General features: G+C 43.1%; 1 protein-coding gene across 4 annotated transcripts in view; it reads right to left on the reverse strand.

The window, feature by feature from the left end:
• Nucleotides 1-22,750, reverse strand: part of FBF1 (Fas binding factor 1) — a 108,510-nt gene that overhangs the window by 55,560 nt on the left and 30,200 nt on the right. For 2 of the 4 annotated variants that reach the window (XM_077251776.1, XM_077251779.1), the window contains 13 exons: nt 16,393-16,504; nt 13,742-13,825; nt 13,624-13,662; nt 11,362-11,442; nt 9,065-9,203; nt 8,687-8,814; nt 8,513-8,612; nt 7,633-8,025; nt 2,212-2,301; nt 2,016-2,119; nt 1,859-1,896; nt 1,678-1,767; nt 1,486-1,586 (listed from right to left, as the gene is read on the reverse strand). In XM_077251776.1, the coding sequence (XP_077107891.1) occupies nt 1,486-1,586; nt 1,678-1,767; nt 1,859-1,896; nt 2,016-2,119; nt 2,212-2,301; nt 7,633-8,025; nt 8,513-8,612; nt 8,687-8,814; nt 9,065-9,203; nt 11,362-11,442; nt 13,624-13,662; nt 13,742-13,825; nt 16,393-16,504 (1,499 nt within the window). The remainder of the gene's footprint in view (nt 1-1,485; nt 1,587-1,677; nt 1,768-1,858; nt 1,897-2,015; nt 2,120-2,211; nt 2,302-7,632; nt 8,026-8,512; nt 8,613-8,686; nt 8,815-9,064; nt 9,204-11,361; nt 11,443-13,623; nt 13,663-13,741; nt 13,826-16,392; nt 16,505-22,750) is intronic. The other 2 variants (XM_077251777.1, XM_077251778.1) reach the window with 2 other exon arrangements.

Raw genomic sequence — 22,750 nt, forward strand, 5'->3', positions numbered from 1 at the left:
GCACCTCTTCCGTTTAGGTCTGCCTACTCCTGCATGTGCCCTGCGTACCTATCTTTAATATTGTGTACGCAAGACATGCGGATGTATGCAGATGCATCTTTTTGAAGCGCCCGTCGACCGCACAGGAACGCAACTTGTACCAGCGGGATAGAGAGAAATGTACCAACGGGACAGAGAGATGTCCCCCAGTGGTAGAGCTTACTCAGGCCCTGGATCCTTGGCCCTTGTGAAACTGGAAACAGTGGTTCCAAGAGGTGAGCCGCTGGGTACATGAGAGCTGCAGAGCCTGCAATGGTCTCTAGACTAGCCGGTGACTAGAAGATGGAGCAGCAAAAAGAGGAAAAGGCAGTGTCAGAAAGGGCGAACAGAGTTCCCGTGAATCTAAGTGAGTGGCGTGCTCTGATAGGCTGATAGCGGTAGGCAGAGGGACGCTCGAGAGCCGGATCATGCAATTGGCTGGGCTGCCAGGGGCGTCATCTGGTCACAGGAGAAGGCCGAGGCTACAGCCAATGGCTACATTTATAAGCAAAGCCACCGGAGAGCACCAGGCACAGCTGATCGGGGAAGGGAATTGACTGCCAGAACAGGTAGGGAACCTGCCTAATGGGCGAACTGACCATGGCAAGGCGAAAAATTTTAAGTAAAAGAGAAGGCTAGGGCCTTTTTTTTTTTCTTTGAGCCCCCCTAACTGTCACGGATTAGCCTGGGAAGATCTGATTCAACACCTGTCCTGAATAGTGGGAAGGACTGTAGGCCTGGGAAGCCCTAAACACTCTTGCTGTGTTACAGGGTTAGGATATGGCCTCGTAGACCATAGAGGTTACAGTAGTAACACAACTCCACACTATGATCTTGGTCTCTAGGTGGGAAATCAGAGTGACATAACTCTGTTTTGTTGCCCTTACAAGCCATAACGGAAAGAAAAAGGGAAATCATTAATACAAAACAACAAAACCTAGGGTAGAAACAAGACTGGAACCAGACCAGTGTCTGCCTCCTACTGACACTAAGCTAAAACCGATTAAACTTCATGCCAGTTGGTGGATGTACCCTGCTGGGGAGCAGCTTTCTTTTTTTTTTTTGCATAGTGTCAGCCTCCTAGTAGCAGCAGCATACACCCCAGGGTTTGCAGTGTCCCCCAATAAAGCGATACAGAAAGGTTGGATTCTCGAGATGTTTTTGAGGTGCAGTGACAAGAGCATGCAAGCGATTGGATATATGGCGTGAAGGAAAGATATGAATTCCGAGAGATTTAATTTCAGATAGACAATATACAGATTGCTGTAAAGACAGACTGAAAATAAAATAGAGAAATAAAACTGAACTAAAGTAAAAAATAAAATGTATCTTTAAGTAAAAAAAGGAACGACTGGAATCATAATCAACGATAGCTAACAATGTTTAATGTTGCTCCTAGTTAGCTTTATTCTCCATAGACACCAGGAGTCAGGAATTCGCTGCACTCCCAAGTATATCTCTAGGTACCTGTGTGCACTCTCTATTAGTTCAAGATCTTCTTTGTGCCTTTGTTGCAATGTCTCCAGTAATAGGTTTTGCTGTTCACGCTCCAAATGAAGTTTTCTTATCTGTAATGCACACCAACTATTCAGCTTTTAGACTTTATTTTTTGGAATATGTAAACCTTTAAAACATCCCTCCAGACCCCAGATATCATACCTGTGTCTCAAGATCTAGTAACTTGTTATGTAAGACATCATCATGAATTTCCTTTTTGCCTTCTTGGATCTTTGACTGAACAGTAGCTTGCTGCAGGAGAAAAAAAAAAAAGACGTAATACATGTGAGATTTAGAAACAGAAATGAGGTCTATGTAAAGTATAACACTATGATTGACTGACTTTATCTCTGTACATTTCTGAAGGCGTTGTTGAAGGAGCTGCAATACAAGGGAAGTCAGGAGAGAGACCATTAAAAATGCCACCACCATCTCCACACTCTGCTGAAAAGTGGGATGACTAAATACAATGAACAACAAGATAATTCTGGTCACGGTACCTGGAACAAGGTTTTCCTTCTGTCTGGAAGATGTAGGAGTGATGGAGGACGTAGGAGTGGTGGTGGAAGGTGCTTTTACACCAATTTCCCAAGGTAAAGGAGGTCTATGAAAAGAATAAATGATTTCATGAATACGGCTGGTCAAAGAATGTGTTGCATGCAGATACAGGATAGATTGCTGCACAATCGTACCCACCCAGATACTTCAGCTAAGACTGGTGCGATTTCTTGAATGGTCTTGCCAAGGTCTGACTGTTGGATGGTATTCCCAGACCCGACCGGACTGCTGTGTAAAGAAGCAAAAACCATTTTACACTAAAAAGAGTTGATATATACCGTATATACTTGAGTATAAGCCGACCCGAGTATAAGCCGAGACTCCTAACTTTGCCACAAAAAACTAAGAAAACTTAATGACTCGAGTATAAGCCTAGGGTGGAAAATGCAGCAGCTACCGGTAAATTTCAAAAATAAAAATAGATACCAATAAAAGTAAAATTAATTGAGATATCAGTAGGTTAAGTGTTTTTGAATATCCATATTGAATCAGGAGCCCCATATAATGCTCCATAAAGTTCATGATGGGCCCCATAAGATGCTCCATACAAAATATGCCCCATATAATGCTCCATAAAATTTATGATGGGCTCCATAAGATGCTTCATATTAAAATATGCCCCATACAATGCTGCACAAAGGTCAATAATAGCCCCATAAGATGCTCCATAGAGACATTTGCCCCATATAATGATGCACAAATGTTGATTATGGCCCCATAAGATGCTCCATAGAGATATTTGCCCCGTATAATGCTGCACAAATGCTGATTATGGCCCCATAAGATGCTCCATTAGAGATATTTGCCCCATATAATGCTGCACAAATGCGGATTGTGGCCCCATAAGATAATCCATAGAGATATTTGCCCCATATAATGCTGCACAAATGCTAATTATGGCGATTATGGCCCCATAAGATGCTCCATAGAGATATCTGCCCCATATAATGCTGCACAAATGTTGATTATGGCCCCTTAAGATGCTCCATAGAGATATTTGCCCCATATAATGCTGCACAAATGCTGATTATGGCCCCACAAGATGCTTCTACGAGATATTTGCCCCATATGCTGTTGCTGCGATTAAAAAAAAAAAAAGACATACTCACCTCTCGTCGCTCAGGCCCCCGGCACGTGCAATATTCACCTGTCCTCATTCCACCGCCGGGCTCTGTCTTCAGCGTCCTCTGCACTAACCACGTCATCGCGCCATCTGACCTGAGCGTCACAGCAGAGGACGCGGAAGACGGAGTCCGGCGGTGGAACAAGGAGAGGTGAATATCGCGCAATGCTGCTCACCCTCCCTGTTATACTCACCTGCTCCCGGCGCGGTCCCTGGCAGCTTCCCTGATCGTCTTCTCCGGGCGCTGACAGCTTCTTCCAGCGTTGAGCGGTCACTGCTACCGCTCACGTTGAGCGGTCACTGCTACCGCTCATTACAGTAATGAATATGCGGCTCCACCCCTATGGGAGTGGAGTCGCATCCATATTCATTACTGTAATGAGCGGTACCATGTGACAGCTCAACGCTGGAAGAAGCTGTCAGCGCCCAGAGACCATCAGGGAAGCTGCCAGGGACCACGCCAGGAGCAGGTGAGTATGTCACAGCCGCCGCTCCCCCTCCCCCGCGACCCCCCTGGGACAATGACTCGAGCATAAGCCGAGAGGGGCACTTTCAGCCTAAAAAAATGGGCTGGAAATCTTGGTTTATACTCGAGTATATACGGCGGTAAATGACAGTTTTGTTCACATCTCACCTCCGTGCAGGAGATATAAATTATGAACCAAGAAGACGAGCTGTTCCGGCAATTACAAAATAGGGTGAATCGGATCAGTCATCAGAATCTGACAGGTCACCTGAGCCATTATAGCAAACGGAACAGAATAGTAATGTTATTTAAAAAATAGTCAATAGGAAAGAATACAGCAGACTCATAATTTTAAGTCCAGAGTAGTGATGAGCGAATGTGCTTGAGATAAGGTGTTACCCGAACATACTCATTTGCTAGCTGAGTGTCTTTTTTTTTTTTTTTTTTTTTTTAACTCAAATAAATTTTTATTAAAAATAACATTACAATTGACATGTTACATTCTTGTTTTCAGTACAAAGTTTTCCCCCCAAACGAACCCCGCAATCCCAACTTATCCCGCCCCCCCAATAAGACAGCCCACCTTGTTTAATAGCTCCACATTCAAATCTATAGGATGACTATCCCCTCAGTTAGGACCATAGGCCACGTGTTATGTTTTCACCAATTCAGGGTCTTGATTCACCCGTTCTCTATAACAAACCTATCCCATGGCAAGCCACGGAGACCACAACTTATCGAACATTTCAATTTTCCCTCTTTTCTGATAAAACCCCTTTTCCAGTTTCAGGCCCTGCTTCACATATTGGAGGAATTCTCTTCTTGAAGGTGGCTCGTCCTTAATCCAATTTCGCGCTATTACATTCCGGGCCATATACAGCAATCTGGAAATAGCTGTCTTCAGGTTGTTATCCACTCCAATCTCGTCCACGCACCCCAACAAGCACACCATCGGGTCCCTTGGCACCGTGCATCTGTATGCTCCTTCCACACGACTCAAAACTACCAACCAAAAAGCAGCCAGTCTTGGACACGTCCACATCATATGAAATATATCAGCATCTGTAGACTTACACCTCGGCCACTTAGCTCTCGCCAGTATTGGAAACCTAAACAGGAAAGTGTGCAGCAAGTCTTTATAAAGAGTGGAAATAACCCCCCCAGTAGTCCCTTCACCACACACATACTCTAACACTATATCCCTTTGAATTCTGATGCCTCTGTCCCTATTCTGAGCTCCAAACGCGTGTCTCATCCGCAAATATTGATATTCCCCCGCAGGCCCGAGATCAAATTTCACCTGCAATTGGGAAAAGGATTTCAACTCTCCCTGCTCAATTATCTGATAGACATATTGAATCCCCTTGGCAATGGGGGTAGTACCCCCCATTGCCACAAACTCCTTTAAATTATTATTATGCCATAGCGGGGAGAATCTGGTTAGACCCGTAATCCCATCCCACAGCTTACATATCAATAACATAGTCTGATACAATTTCCCCAAAGCCCCCAAGGAGCCATCCTCCAGACATTGTACTGCTGGCCTTCTTTTTGTCACCTTTTCCATTCATTGCTGTACCGCTCCGGACGACCCTTCATGCGCCCAGCCCTTTAAGTGCTGACTCTGGGCTGCAAGAAAATATACTTCAGGGTTAGGCAATGCCAAGCCCCCATCTTCCTTGGGTCGCTGAAGTGTCTCCAGTTTGATACGTGGATGTTGTCTCCCCCATACCAAATTCCTGAACAGGGAGTTAATCTGCCGAAATTTCCCACGCGGTATCCAAACTGGCGCATTATGAAGAACATACAGAATCTTCGGCATCAAAATCATTTTGATAAGATTCACCCTGCCCACCACAGATAAATGCAGCTTAACCCAAGCTTCCACTTTTGCCATAAGAACACCTAAGATCGGAGTCAGATTGCTATGTATGTAATCCGTAACCGGCATAGATACCCATATCCCAAGATATTTAAATTGATTTACCACCTTCAGTCGCCCATCCTCCAGCGGCTCACTCCCCTCCTCCCCTACGTCGTACACTTTAAACAAAATAGACTTACTCCAGTTTATCGTCAGTCCTGACAGTGAGCCAAATCTTTCAATAAGCCCAATAGCCCCCCCAAGGAAGCAACCGGGTCAGCTAGAAACAATAGAATATCGTCTGCATACAACGCCACCCCCTCTTCAATCATCCCATATTTAAACCCAGACACCCCGTCAGACTGTCGAAGTTTAGCAGCCAATGGCTCCACGGCCAGAGCAAACAAAAGAGGAGAGCGCGGACACCCCTGCCTCGTCCCTCTAGCTAATTGTATAGTCCGTGATAACTCCCCATTCACCCGGACTCTGGCCATCGGCTGCAAATACAGCAGTCGAATCCAGGACACAAACCGCGAGCCAAACCCCATATATTGCAACACCTGCCAGAGATATCCCCATTCCACACTGTCGAACGCCTTATGGGCATCTAAAGATGCAATAACTCTCTGGCCACAGTTATCAGACCTAAGCTGCAGATTCATAAATAGCCTCCGTATGTTGACCGCCGTGGATCTATCAGGCATAAAGCCAGATTGGTCTGGGTGCACCAGGCTGGAGATGACACTCGTTAACCTCATCGCCAACACCTTGGCCAGAATCTTGACATCTATAGTGAGCAAGGAGATTGGCCGATATGACTCAGGTTGCCCCAAGTCTTTCCCCTCCTTAGGAATCACCGCTATTATGGCCTCTCTCATGGATGTAGGCAGACACCCCCTACTCTTAGCCTCCTCTAGGACCGCCTTTAATTTGGGAATTAGCACCTCCCTCATATGTTTATAGATCTCAGCAGAAAACCCATCTACTCCAGGCGCCTTCCCATTAGCCATAGACTGTAATGCCCGACCCAGTTCCTCCTCCATGATAGGAGCCTCCAAGCCCTCTCTATCTGCGTCATTCAACCTCGGGAGCTCCAGTCCCTCAAGGAACGTCAATGTGTCTCCCACCGTCCCATCCACCCGAGAGGAATATAGGTCCTCGTAAAAATCCGCAAAAACCTCCAAAATCTCTGGAGTCCTAGCTGAGTGTCTTTGGCGCGCTTAAAAAATATGTTCGAGTCCCGCGGCTGTATGTCTCGTGGCTGTTTGACAGCCAGAACACATGCAGGGATTGCCTAACAAACAGCCAATCCCCACATGTATTGCAGCTGTTTAACAACTGCGAGACATGCAGGCGCTGGAGCTCAGAGATATTTTTTGAGCATGCCGAAGACACTCGGTTAGCACACATGCATTCTCGAATAACACCTTATCTAAGCACATTCGCCCATCACTAGTCCAGAGTGCTCAGAATTCCAGCACTTCAACCGCTTCTTTCTGCCTTCTCATCAAAGAATGATGACCATCAACATATCCAGCTGTCATATAACCATTGCTGAGTAAAGGTGGGGAACTTCAGAAATTATGAAAGGCTCATCAATACATTCCTGATAACGACATTTAAGTATGAGCGAGCTGGATTCTTTCTTAAAGGCTATAATCACATGAAACCAGTGTGATTGGGCAGATGGTACAATAACTCAGCGGACCGGCCATGGTTAAATAAAGCAGTATACTCTCACTATAGACCAGATTTACATAAACTGGAAATATCCCAACTTAAAAATGTATATACATTACAGGACAAGGTTATGTAGAAATGTTAGAATCCTGCCTAATGACTTTCTCTAATCCAGTTTCTAATAATTGCAATTAAGAATATGTCACTGTGTGGGAAATGGGTTTGTATTGGCTTTCTCTGAGATCTCTGGCTTCCTCCCTCATTCCAAAAGACATACTGATAGGGAGTTTAGATTCTGAGCCACAATAGGGACAGTGAGGATGATGTCTGTAAAGCGCTTTGAAAATGAATGGCTATTAACATAAGCAAAATAAATACAATGATATATGAGGTAGAGAATACAAATAATAGTTGAGTCTTACAGACCTGCCTACAGAAGTCTCTTTGACATCATTTCGATTCTGGACTTTTTGTTCTTCCAACTTTTCTTGTTTTTGAGCCTTATTCCTAGACAATGAGGTTGTCAACCATTCATCATCATCCTGCTGCACAGCCGGGGTGCCAATCTGGGAGGTTTTTATTTGTGTAGCTAATCTAGAATCTGATTTAGTTCCAGATGGTGGTCGACCAGTAGTGTTAGGTGCAACATTGGAGGGCCGTGGAGGCTCTCTTAAAGGAGTTAGATCCGGGACATCTTCGTCTTTGAGACCTAACCAGTCAGCTCCACTCTTCTCGTCCCTTGCTGGACTTTGACCCACAGGGGTGGCCGAGCGAGATCTTGCATCAGCTTTTATTGCACCATTACTTTCTGCCGAAAATCTTGGTGTTGGTAAAAAGGCAAATGTTAAAAAAGCACACAAAGAAAAGTGAAAAACAAAGTTGCAGATGGAAAATGTTATAATTATGGCATCATTGTGTATTACTAATAATCAAAACAAATTAATAAAATGCTCACCGAACTTACTACCAGAATTCTTCACAGTTACTTTGCTACTGCTCTGATCCCAATCCTGGGTGATGACACGGAAATAGGTCGGCCAATCATAGGCCAGAGTGGTGACATACTATTGTCAGTACATTGGGCCATGATTGCCATACCGAAATGATGCCACTGCGGCCACATCCTACTACATGAGTGAATACAGAGATGACAGCAGCGAAGAAGCCGTGAGGAATTATACAGTGTAAACAATTGTTTATTATTGTACCATTTTGGCAGAAATAAAAGTTTATTTTTCTCTTGGTAAACTTCTATAAATTATATGATCTGGATAATTTAATGACAGAAATTGTTTGGACAAAATACCTGACTGATGATCGCCGTGATGGTCGACCTTCTGGGCTGAATGCCATAGTGGGTTGGTAGGAGCCAAAAGCTAAGTCATCTCCTAGAGGATCACCCTTTTCTGTGAAAAGTTCCTTATTATTTTGCTTGAGCTAGTGATCATTAACTTTTCAATTCAGATTACATTTCTCGTACCTGCCATTTTCTGGTACTTGGGATCCAGTTTGAATTCCTTCTTTTCCCCGGTTAATGGCCTCTCTAACAGTTTGGCAGAAGTCCCTCTCCCTAGCAGCTCATCGAATTTAGAACGTCGTGATGCAGAGCTGAAAAAATAAAAATACCCAATGCCTTATGGTGTATTCGCAGTCCGTTTTTTAGCGTCCATTTGCTGTGGGTGCCCTGAATGCTTGAAAGAGCTGTCTGCATAAGTCAAACCTATCTAGAGGCCACCATTCAACTAAGAGAGGCTAATTGTTCTTTAGGTTTCAAATTGGCTGATATACATTGGTAAAGCCTTGTCTGGTGTATGGGGCAGTAGTTAATATATTACACCAAGCTGTAATTTCCTCTTACCTCTTCTCCTTATGAGGACTTTCAAGATGGTCTCCAAATCCCAGAGTATCCATAATGTCATCAGTATCCTCCTCAAAATTCACATCGTTTTTCCTGTGAGAAGCTGGGGATGGTCTTGATGGGCTGACAATTACAGCCTCTGTATGGCATAAATGTGGAGAAATTAATGTGCTGGAATTATAATAAACCATTACACACAGTACCCAAAATGCTGTGCATGCAACCCAGAAGGATATCAAAATAGCATTGTCTTTAGCAAAGATGGACCACAAATTAGAGAATAAAGATAGCGATGCCAATACAGCCACTACCTCAGTGTGTATTTATGGTGACCAGTGGGGTTTTTAGGACAGTGTGCTAAGACTGGTAACTTGCTAAATGTGCAAAGCGCCTTAATACTTCCCCAATCTCTATTATGGTGACCAGTGGGGTTTTTAGGGTAGTGTGTGCTAAGATTGGTAACTTGCTAAATGTGCAAAGCGCCTTAATACTTCCCCAATCTCTATTATGGTGACCAGTGGGGTTTTTAGGGTAGTGTGTGCTAAGACTGGTAACTTGCTAAATGTGCAAAGCGCCTTAATACTTCCCCAATCTCTATTTATGGTGATCAGCGGGGTTTTATATGACTAAGGGTACCGTCACACTCAGCAACTTTCCAACGATCACGACCAGCGATACGACCTGGCCGTGATCGTTGGAAAGTCCTTGTGTGGTCGCTGGAGAGCTGTCACACAGACAGCTCTCCAGCGACCAACGATGCCGAAGTCCCCGGGTAACCAGGGTAAACATCGGTTACTAAGCGCAGGGCAACGCTTAGTAACCCGATGTTTACCCTGGTTACCATTGTAAATGTAAAAAAAAAAACCACATACTCACATTCCGGTGCCTGTCACGTCCCCCGGCGTCCGCTTCCCTGCACTCCTCCGGCATCCTGTAAGCGCGGCCGTAAAGCAGAGCGGTGCTGTGCTCTGATGTACGGCCGGACGGCGCTGACACAGGATGCAGGAGGAGTGCAGGGAAGCGGACGCCGGGGGACGTGACAGGCACCGGAATGTGAGTATGTGGTTTTTTTTTTACATTTACAATGGTAACCAGGGTAAACATCGGGTTACTAAGTGCGCCCCTGCGCTTAGTAACCCGATATTTACCCTGGTTACCAGTGAAGACATCGCTGCATCGGCGTCACACACGCCGATGCAGCGATGTCAGCGGGTGATCCAGCGACGAAATAAAGTTTCAAACGATCTGCTACGACGTACGATTCTCAGCGGGGTCCCTGATCGCAGTAGCGTGTCAGACACAGCGAGATCGTAACGATATCGCTGGAACGTCACGGATCGTGCCGTCGTAGCGACCAAAGTGCCACTGTGAGACGGTACCCTAAGTGCCAAGACTGGTCACTTGATAAGGGGACCCTATCAGCCAAGAAGGAGTTGATAAAAAGACAAAAAATAACAAGGGCAGCTCCTTCATTTAAATATGCAACGGGTGCTGCGCAGCCATTCATCATTTCAAAAACTTCACATGGGAAGCACTCTTTAAATTGTGGCAATCAGCAGATTTTTGCCTACAACTGCCAATAGTGCTAAACAGGGGAAGGAAAAAAGAAACAAGGGGCAATATAGCTTTGTGGCAGTTTATTTAGTTAGAAAAGCAGAGAAAATTAGCGTTAATTACTTTATGCCCCAATGGACACTTCCGAACCCTGCAAGTGCTCTGCGTGGAACTGTCTGCAATGCCCTTGTGGAGTACTTTAATAGTGGGAATAAGGTTAAAGGGAACCATAACAGCTGATTTATGATGAAGAAGCATAGGCATTTCAAACAGAAGATACTTCTAAAAGCTGTACGGGGGTAATGCATCAATGCTATCTAGTCCAAGAGGCAGTTCCCTGGTAGCTTCTTCCTGCTACACTTGACTGACAGGTCTATCCCTAAGTGTGTGTATAGGGAATCACCTGTCAAAGGGAAGCGGGGCAGAGAAAAGCCGTTGGGTATACACCTCTTGGATCAGTCATCCACATTGCATGATTTCCAAGATGGCTCTTAAAGGCATGTGTTCTCTGAAACACTGACGCTTTTCAGCTCAAAACATGTTAAGCTGCAATAACGCAGCCAGACTCTGACATGATACCTTGGCCCAGCTGTCAGGATCAATTAAATAGTTTCTACAATTCTAACACTATGAGCAGCCAAAGTTGGCCATTTTCTGTTTCCATTTGCTGCATCAGCTATTCGCGTATCCTCTTGTTATCAATAAAGAAATGTGTAAAATCCCTGGATATACAGTTAACTTACCGCTGCTTTTCACTGGATTTGATTTATTAGCAATTTCATTATTGTCCTCAGCCAGGATGTCATCAAGTGGTTTATTCCCATCTTTGTCCCAGGAATCAAAGAAAAAAAAAAAACACTTGAATAGAGTGGAAGACAGTAAGCATCATTGGGGACTATGCTAGCCCACCTGTGCATTACATTGACGGCATATATTGTGAGATTTTTCCGAGTGGCCAGACACAACTTACTTAGCGATACAGTTGAACGATGGGGGTAAAAGAAGCCGCTGTGATCAGTTAGTTTAGTTTAGTTTAAAAAAAGGGCTTGTCTTTAAAAGTAGCTTTAAGGAAACAGGGTTCAAACCATTTGGCAAATTGATCACTTCAATTGCGGTGTTCTCCTCCAGGCGGGCAGCATCATTGGTGCCTAGCCACATGTTTTCCAAGAGCCGGGCACTAAATAGTGTAAATGCTGCTATGGGTGGTAGTTGCATTTAACGATACTATGGTTTAGGTGTAGTGATGCAATCTTTACTTTACTTTACTATTAGCAGGAAAAATTTTGGTGCAATTTTTACAGAGCAATTATTATTGTGAAGTCCGGAATCAAGACCTTGTTCACATATACGGCCTCTAAAATCCACATAACATCCACAAAAAAATCTGTAGGTACGACCATTGCTTCATAAACTGTCCATTATCTGTTTTATGATCGGATGATATTATGTTATATTAATATTATATTACTATTTTAGGCTTATACTTTTTTCCTCCCCTTGTCCAAGAGCCGTAACTCTATTTTTCTGTTGAAAGAGCAATTTGAGAGCTTATTTTTTGCAGAACGAGCTGCAGTTTTAAATGAAATCATTCATTTTGGCATTCAATGTACTGGAAAGCTGGAAAATAAGTGCAGCGAAATTGCGAGGGGGAAAAAAAACAAAACACAAAATGACACTGTTTTTTCGATTTTGCTTTTACTAAGTTCATTGTGAGATAAAAATGACCTGGCAATGTATGATTACAGCGATACCAACCTTGCAAAGTTTTGTTTTATGTAGTCTAAAAAAAAAAATTACATTTTGTAAAAAAAACAAAATACAAAACATATAAATTGGTTTATGTCGCCATTTCCAGAGACCCATAACCTTTATAATTTTCCAATCAATGCACCTGTATGGGTGCTTGTTTTTTTGTGTGGTACGCTGATGTTTTTATTAAAACAATTTATGGCTACCGTAGAAACAACATTTTGATTGACTTTTATTGCATTTTTTTTAAGGACATGCAGCAACAAAAGAAAAAAATGTGCAATTCTTGAGTTTCAATGTTTTTTTCATTACAGCGGTTCATTAACTTTATATTTATATTTTGACAGATCAGATGTGGGGATATCAATATGCTTGTTTTTGTTCTTATTTCTTTATTACTAATAGGTTAAAAGGAGCAATTCAACTTATTCATTTTCTTTTTTTATATTCTTAAAAGGTTTTTTTTACTTTATTTTTCAGCCCCCCCCTTAGGGAACTTAACCAGTGATTGATCAGTTATTCTATATACTGCAATTGTGTCAGGGCTGACCAATGGGAGTCGATGTATGTGTGCACCTGTAATCGGGTTATATAAATGTTGCTGTCAGTGACTTACAGTGGCATCTAAATATTTAGACAGCAGTGATCAGAGCTAGCTCCAGTTGTTGAAGTTCAGTGAGCAGCTCTGTCTCACATCACATACTACTGTATAGTATGGGCTCAGCTCCTGTGCCCACTCCATACATTGGCACACCACATGTGACATACTAGTCACTACAAATAGAGAACAAGACCAGCACATCCAAGTTAGTGTGAACAGGCGCCAACCAAAAAAACATATAAGTTGAAAAATGATAAAGGTTGCATTAGATAGCGCTTTTTTCCTATTTTCTATCGCTGTAATGCATTTTCAATGTTCTAGAGTAATCATTCTTGGTAAATAAATAATGGTGCAACCTTTATCGTTTTTCAACATATTAGTCACTAGTCATATTGGAGAGGGGTTAATGGTCTATAGGAGTTCTAGACAGTCAATGGATCAGTGGGTATCTTCACAGCCAGACCAGCAGCAATCACAAATTTGCTTTCTGCCATGTGGTTGGGTGGTAATTGCCATTTATAAGACAACCCCTTTATTTTATTCTGCTATTGTTTCACATTTTTTCTACCTTATTACTGCTCTCTTTAAAAAAAAAAAGTAATGAATACAAAATAAAAATGTACACACCTGAAAAAATACACTAGAATTTCATTACCTGCATTATGTAACGCTGATTCTAAGTCCTGAGCACCTTCTGACAAGCATTAAGAGATAGAGAGGGAGGTGAAACGAAGGGTATACTGCTCTCTATCTATACATGTCTTGTCACTTACCATCAAATGAGAATTTCTTGTAAGGTCTGGATTGCCCAACAGGTGCAAACATTGGTTTCTTCTCACTTTCAGGTGCTGAAGTACCTGTTAGACAATAAACAGCCTTTGGAAGGTCTCAGGGTATTTTCTCAAATCGATGTTATAACAATCCTTTGCATAAAAATACATTTTTACACCTGTTTTGCTTCAGTCTTTAGAATAAGCATCCTAGTGTGTGGTTGAGGAATAACACTATTTCTGGTCATTCTGAAATTTGTAATATAACATCACACATACATAAAACTCAAACATGTGAATAGGGACTAAGACCTCATTCAGACGTCTCTGTTGCATGTATGTGCCCTGCATCCGCATATACGGACCAATCACTGATCCGAAACACTGATGACAACCGTACCATTTTTTCAAGTATGCGTTTAAACGTAGGCAAAACCCAAATTTACCTGCTTGTGAGGATTTAAGAAAGAAATTATCTGCAAATTTAACCCCTTCACCCCCGGAGCTTTTTCCGTTTTTCCGTTTTCGTTTTTCGCTCCCCTCCTTCCCAGAGCCATAACTTTTTTATTTTTCTGTCAATTTGGCCATGTGAGGGCTTATTTTTTGCGGGACGAGTTGTACTTTTGAACGACATCATTGGTTTTACCATGTCGTGTACTAGAAAACGGGAAAAAAATTCCAAGTGCAGTGAAATTGCAAAAAAAGTGCAATCCCACACTTGTTTTTTGCTTGCCTATTTTGCTAGGTTCACTAAATGCTAAAACTGACCTGCCATTATGATTCTCCAGGTCAGTACGAGTTCATAGACACCTAACATGACTAGGTTCTTTTTTACCTAAGTGGTGAAAAAAAATTCCAAACTTTGCAAAAAAATAAATAAATAAAATTGCGCCATTTTCCGATACCCGTAGCGTCTCCATTTTTCGTGATCTGGGGTCGGGTGAGGGCTTATTTTTTGCGTGCCGAGCTGGCATTTTTAATGATAGCATTTCGGTGCAGATACGTTCTTTTGATCGCCCGTTATTGCATTTTAATGCAATGTCGTGGCGACCAAAAAAACGTAAATCTGGCGTTTCGATTTTTTTTTTCATTACGCCGTTTAGCGATCAGGTTAATGCTTTTTTTTTATTGATAGATCGGGCGATTCTGAACACGGCGATACCAAATATGTGTAGGTTGGGCTTTTTTTTTATTGATTTATTTTGATTGGGGCGAAAGGGGGGTGATTTAAACTTTTATATTTTTTTTATTTTTTTCACATTTTTTTTTACTTTTTTTTTTTACTTTTACCATGCTTCTATAGCCTCCATGGGAGGCTAGAAGCAGGCACAGCCCGATCGGCTCTGCTACATAACAGCGATCATCAGATCGCTGTTATGTAGCTAAAATGCAGGTGTGCTGTGAGCGCCGACCACAGGGGGGCGCTCACAGCCACCGGCGATCAGTAACCATAGAGGTCTCCAGGACCTCTATGGTTACAATGGAGGAGCATCGCCGACCCCCGATCATGTGACAGGGGTCGGCGATGCGCTCATATCCGGCCGCACGGCCGGATGCGGTAGTTAAATGCCGCTGTCTGAGTTTGACAGCGGCATTTAACTAGTTAATAGCGGCGGGTGATCGCGATTTCACCCGCCGCTATTGCGCGCACATGTCAGCTGTAAAAAACAGCTGACATGTCGCGACTTTGATGTGCGCTCACCGCCGGAGCGCACATCAAAGCGGGGGTCCCGACATGTGACGTACTATTACGTCACATGTCGGGAAGGGGTTAAAGGGGTTTTCCCAAAAACAAAGTGCATTTTAATTAATAGATATCGGAAGAATAATGAGTTCCATAACTGGATGTGTTAAAAAATGTTCCTGTGCTGAGATAATCTTATAAATGTGTCCCTGCTGTGTGCTGTGTAATGGCTGTGTCTGACCGTGCAGGAACATGGTCTGATCATACCACAGCTCCTGGGCAGGGGAGAAGAAAAGAGAGTATAAAGGCAGGACAGCATGGGATGGCAGATTATTCTTTCTGTGAGGTAAAACATGTTTAAAAACAAGCAGCAAAAGCATTACCTCACACACAGAATCAGCTGTGATCCCATGCTGTACTGTCTGTATACTCTCTTTCGCTTCCTCCTCTGGCTAGGAGATGTGGTATGATTAGACCATGTTCTGGTATCCAAAGAGCATAAGGTTATGACATGCCCATGACCTTACAAGCACGCGCAGAACTCTCTCAGGCCTAATCAGTGCCGGAAGTCTTGGCCTAGTGTACGAGAACGATCAGCGGAGATAAGATGTGGCAAGGTGAGGACCAGACGGGTGACTGTGAGAAGTGGAGGGGCCAGTGAAGAGATTATAAGGATTTTAAAAAAAAACATAATGTCCCTTTATGGTTCAAATAAATGGAGGCTGGCCCATCAAGGTTTATTATGTTCAATCTGCGCTGAAGTCTATTACAAAAAAAAAAATTTACATTTTGGTGAATGCAGATTTTTATAAAATTGGATAGTACTCCATTCCTCTCTAATATATTTGATCATCTCTAAATTCTATGTTTTCCCTACAGTAACAAGATCAGGTACTTGATGAAGGCACTGGTGGCTCCTATATAAAAATGGTTGAATTACCCCAAAAAAGAAAAAAAAAAAACTCATTACCTCTTTTAGCCCCTACTGTTTTGTCGCTGCTTTTGGCTTGATTAGAATTCTTTGCAGGGGCTGATTTTGGCTTTCGGGGTTCAAACAACTCTGCATCCATGTCATCTAAGTCCTGTAAGAAGAAACAGCAAACTCCATGTAATTGTTCACCAAGGAAGCAGTAGATTAAGTAGTAATTCACAACATGGAAATAAACGTGACACAGATAAATAACCACACATACTGTGATCACGTATCACACAAACAGGAATAACACATGGGTATTCAGTTGAATACATTTTAACCATTATTTAATCTGATAGAAAGGATACAAGGCTGTGGCTTGGCTGCTGTAATACTAAGGGTATGTGCACACGTTGCGGATTACTGTGCAGATTTTTCCACTCAGTTTTTGAAAAATCCACAGGTAAAACACACTGCGGATTTACCACGGGTTTTCTGCGGATTTCACTGGCATTTTACCACCTGCGGATTCCTTTAAAGGAACAGGTGTAAAACGCTGCGGAATCTGCACAAAGAATTGACATGCTGCAGAAAATACAACACAACATTTCCACGCTGTATTTTCCGCAGCATTTGCACTGCAGATTTTGTTTTCCATAAGTTTACATAGTACTGTACACCGCATGGAAAACTGCTGCAGATCCGCAGCGTCCAATCCGCAACATGTGCACATACCCCTACAGTCTACCACATGAAATTAGAATCTGGACCTTTTACTTTTTAACAGCCCATTAATTATGGAAATCCTGCTATTAAATGAAGGACCCCGTTATAATATGATGTTAGAATATGTTATTTCATCATCGGAGGAGCAGAGGGACGCCCATCAATTGCACGCAAAGTCCCATAAAGGGAATAAATAAAGGAGTTTTAAAGCCTCGGAAAACCTGTCTTGCAGCTAGTTTAATAAAAAAAGAAAAAAAGAAAAAAAAAAAAACTGCTATATTCACTCTCCACCGCTGGCGTTTCTTATTGTCTGCAGCGCTGACGTCACGTTGACAGCGTTGCAGCCAATAACTTAGCTCACAGATGGCAAGAGCTGCTGAGCTCACCGATTGGCCGCAGTGCCGACGTCAGCGCTGCAGACATTAGCAAACACTGGGAACAACGGTAGAGACGCTGCGCTGCACCCACTGAGGTTGAGTAAAGCACAATTTATTCTTTTTTAAAATAAACTTCAGCAGGGAAGTAGAGGTTTCCAAAACCGGAAAGTCCCTTAAGGGTATATTCACACAAAGCATTTTTGCAGCATATTTTCTGCATGAAAAACCCTGGGTCCATTGCGGGCTTTTTTCATGCATTTTTTTCGGAATTCATTTGAATAGGTGAAAAACGCTTCCAAAACCCTGAAAGAATTACAGCAGATTTGTACACACACTGATGGGTTTAAAAATGGCAGGAAAAAAACGCAGCACATGGATGATATTTTGGATATTACATTACATTGAACTGTAAAACCGTACGTTGTTTGCTCAGGAAAAAAGCACATAAAAACGTGTGAACAAGACCTTAAATAGTAATTATTGTGCGCTTCATTAGAAGACACAGAAAACCATAGGTGTATGCTGATCCTACCAGGAGTCTGACATGAAGAATTACACTTAAGGAAAAATATCAGCCTCTTCTTAGCAGGCTGCACCCACATTCTGGCACCAAGCTACTCAGTTTAGCTTAACGATTTTTATTTTTACCAATCTTCTTCGCTTTCCTTTACCCCTTTAAATTAGGGAAACAGCTTGAAATTGACCTTTTGTAATCTCGACAAAAGCCGAAGAACACAGTCTGTAACTGTGCAGGCTGTATCTTTTTCTGTCTGGATGACAAGACTCTTTCCTTATGCCAGCAGCCATTGGCATTCAGGTACTGGGGCAGATAGTCCCTGCCTTCTGTCCAAACAAAAAAAGTTGTTAAACCGCACCCTTAAATGTCCAAGTCTTTAAAGACCAAGAGGCGCACATTAAAACCAGGGAGTCCATCCCAGAGCGTGTTCCATATCCAGATGAATAAAAAAAACAGAGCTTCAAAATGTAGTGAAGGTTAAATCTTACATTTTATTCTGCCTCCTTTGGCGACGTTTCGGTCCAGAGACCTTTTTCAAGTCCCTGCCTTCTGTCCCCTGACCATCCTCCCACCAAAGCATGCCGCATTGCACGAAGCCAAGAATGAGCCAAAGACCTGGACCACAGGAACCTCTTCAGGACAGGCCTTCCCCACATCCTTCTGTGTTGTACTTACTCACTTGGCCTGCGTCACCTGCTGTCATAGCTCCCCTTTGTTTATTCTCTGCCAGTCTTATTGCCCATACCTGAGCTAAGCAACTCTTAACTTGGTTTTGTTTTGTATGGGAGACTGGCTTGGAGATTCCAGGAATTTTCCACTTTTCAGTGAATTATTTTTTACTTCCTGACAGTGGGAGCTTTCACTCCCATGTATACCTTGTCTTCCACTATTACGTCCACTCCTTAAAGCACAAGTTCATGTCAGACCAACATGTCACTACCTGCACCACTTGCACTCCCACAGCTCTCTCACCTCCTACAGCTCAGGAGTCGCCCAATAACCTGCAACGAGAGAGCATCCCCCAACCCAATCCCTGCATGGGCCATTACACTATCCAAGTCTGTGTTGGAACACAATAATATGTCCCAAACCATGGTCTACCTTTTTGACTACCACACGTGGTACTCTGACCACTACCAAGAGTAAGCTAGACCCATCAATTGTTCTCCACCAACATGGCTAACTGCAGCAGTGTTCCAAACGGTCTCAAGTGAGTTCATTGTCTTGGCCCCCTTCTTCTCTCAAACAGCACTCATAATCTCACTCTCCACCACCTGAACCTCAGACTCATCTGGATTCCAATCAGGTGCTCAAGCTGAGAGACATGGTCACTAGTCTCGTTCACGAAGTGGACCCTACTCCCGCTACAGAAGAGTCAGGCACATCACAACAATGAGTGGGAGCATGCTGAGATTTCCGCAGACGTTTTATATCCTTTTCTAGCGGTTCGTGTAGTGACCTGGGCCTCCTTCGCCCTCTTGCGGGATCATCCAGTTGCTCATTCTACCCAGTCCACACTCAGTGTTTCTCAAAGACCCCACAAATATACGTGTGGAGTTTTTGTCTAAGTATGTTTTTGAACCAAGTGCTCTGCCTTGTGTCCTGCTTTTGTCGCTACTTGGGTTTCCAGGACAGTTACTGCCTGGGCCAAACACCAGCAGAAAGGCATCCTTTGCAGTGCTTCAACAACTGAATTGACAGATCTCGTAGACCACACTGCCCATGAAAGTTAGTATCTCTGCCTCTCTTGAAGCCACTAGCTGTTCTATTGGAGCTTCAAGCAACATTATGGTTATATGCCACATTCTTTATCTCAAGTCTTGGAATACAGATTATGCAACCAAAAAAATCCCTCACAGGCCTTCCTTTTTAGGGATCTCAACTGTTCGGCTCTAAGATGGACCAGATAATTTCAGATACTACCAGTGGCAAGAGCACTCTGTTCCATAGGTCAAACTGAAACATTCCATTTTCCAGCGAAAGCTCATCAGTTTAGTCAGTTCCCTACTAATCACCAAGAGAGGCATTTCGCACCTCAGGATAAGAAGAGACCATCCTTCGAACCAAAACCAGCTTGGCATGCACACAGACAGTCGAATAAGCCCTCCAGAACCAGGGAAAACAAGCTTTCTTCAGCGTGATGGGGTTCTCCCACCCTGAACCCTCTTCTGCGTTACTGTCTTCTTTTATTCCAGGATGTGTGGCTTTCCAAGAAAAATTTTCCTTCCAGGCGATAAGATGTCAAACCGGCATACATTCCCTCGATTGTCCCTCACCATTCTTCCTCCGCTTCTGCATGAGTGTCCTAGGCAAGATGGTGGCGGCCATGGATGCAATTCTCTTTGCTCAGTTGAATATCAGGATTTCCAGTTCAGCAAGATCTACTTTTGCCAGAGTCCCCTCTTCCACCCAAATTTACGGCCACTCAATTTACCGGCATGGATGTTGAAGCCAAAATTCTAAGATCTTCAGGCTTCTCTAGTCAAATTCTGCAGATAAGGGTGCAGAAGCCCTCTTTGTCTTGTATCTACCATTGCACTTGGAAAGTCTTTTTTCTGTTGGTGTGAATCCAACAAGATTGCTCATATGTCCTTCTCTCCCGGGTCTCTTCACGTTTTTACAGTTGGATCTTGATTGCAGTCTGGCCCTCAGTTCCTTTAAGGGCCAAGTTTCATCTCTGTCTATCCTTCTTCAGAGGAACTTGGCTTCCAAGTTTCAAATTAGGGTCTTCCTTCAGGAAATGGATCACTTAGTTCCTCCTGATTGGAACCCCAGGGGATCTCAGTATACTGCTTTACGCCATACGTTCTCCCTTTGAACTAATCTGGGACATTTATAGGTTTTTGCTTTCTTTGAAAGGTGGCCTTCCAGTGGCGATCAATTCCATCAGGTGAGTATCTGAACTAGAGACTCTGTTTTCGCTCTCCGTTCCTTCTCCTCCACTTGGTGATTTTACATCCAGTACCCACTTTGCTTCCCAAGGGTGCCTCTCCTTTCCACTTAAATGAGGAAATCGTCTTCCCTCTCATCCTGTGAGCCTTACAAAATTTCAACTTGATCAGGAATGTGCATCACTACGTGTTGGTGGCAGCTTCATTCAGATGTTCAGTTTCTCTGTTTGACATTTCAGGAAGGACCTTGGCAAGGTCTCTCTGCTTCTAAAGCTACTATTGCTAGCTGGATTCGTTGTGCTATTCTGGAAGCATATAGGGCCAAGGAGAGAGCATCCCCACTGTGGGATAAAGTTCAAGCCACCAGGGAGGAGGGCTACTCTTGGCCCATTTGTAATCAGGCTTCTGTTCTGCAGCTTTGCAAAGCTGCTAACTGGTTGTCTATCCACACTTTCTCAAGGTGTTACAAAGCTCAAACTTTTGCCTCAGCAGATGAGAGACTTGGTAAAAAAAGTGTTGCATGTGGCGGTCGCTTTGGTAATGGCTTGAGCGATTTGCCTTACTCATTTTTATGCTTTTCCCCTCTCTTGGGACTGCTCTGGATGTTCATGGTTTGTTGTGTCCCCCAATGAAGAGGACACGAAAAGAGAATTTTTGTTAAGAGGCAGGAATTACATTTTGTCAGAATTAGGCTTTGATCACGTTACCAATGAATCTTTCTGGCAGAAAATTAGAACATATATAAACGAATATAGTGAGACATGTCTGCAACAGACTCCAATTGTTAAAAAAAAAGTATGGAATAGCGAAGTCTACTACAATGCCCGAAGGAAATCAAAATGACACTCATTTAGCCTGAGTTGGATAAATGGAGCCATATGGATAAATTTGCCAATTACACTAAAAGTAGGTTTAAATTTTTTTTTATGAACTGTCATACTGAGACTTCAGCATCTAAGAGTGTTGGGTACTATCATGGAGCTGGTGGTGACTACTTGATTAACACATGGCACTTAATGTTTAAGATGTTATTTAGGTGTGAGATTGACCCACTTAAAGAGGATGTCTAGGACTAAAATTGATAACCCTAGGGTAGACCAACAATATCAAGTCAGTGGAAGTCTAACACTCAGTACCTCCACAAATCAGGGCTTCTGGACGTGGACAGTGCACAATGTATTGTATTTACTTCAATAGGAACTTAGCTATAGTACCTGAGAACGACCACTATACAGTGTATGGCACCATGTTCCTGCTCTGTACTCTGTATACTTTAGATGCCCGTGGGACCTTCTGATCAGTGAGGATTATGATATTGATGACTTGTCCCATCCTGTGCCTCCCTCTGTTCCTGCGATATGACCCACTTTTTTTGGTACCCTGTGTCTAGCCTTGTTAGCCAAGGAAAAATGATCCTCAACTCTTCTCTGAGTGTCTTTTTGAGGATCACACACTCTTGGCGAACAAGACTAGATTTACATATATGGAGCAAAAAGAAAGAGGTGCCAGATCTCAGAAATAAAGTGGCACAGAAACTATTTAAAATATATACACAGAATATTAATGGTAAGTGTCAGAACCCCTTTAAAGTGAGTCTAGTATGCTCAAAACTTCTACATTATTATAGGGTACTTTGCCATCATACCTGCAGTTTAGTTTGTACTTACTTTAAAAAAAAAAAAAAAAAAAGTTTTATTTCATAGGCAGATAAGGGCTCCTTATGGCCAATGGCTCAGTGCATCACCATTCTGCCCCTTGAATCAGCACGCAGCACCTCGCCCCATAGCTTGATTAATAACGCTCACTTGCCCACAGAAAGCGATGCCTGAATTAAATCCCCAGCCCTTCATGGCTGCACTGACACTGCAAGAGCTCAGTGAGCGCACATACCCAGTGTCAGTGCA

The sequence above is a fragment of the Ranitomeya variabilis genome, chromosome 4 (genome assembly GCF_051348905.1).
Source record: "Ranitomeya variabilis isolate aRanVar5 chromosome 4, aRanVar5.hap1, whole genome shotgun sequence".
In the NCBI taxonomy this organism is placed as follows: Eukaryota; Metazoa; Chordata; class Amphibia; order Anura; family Dendrobatidae; genus Ranitomeya; species Ranitomeya variabilis.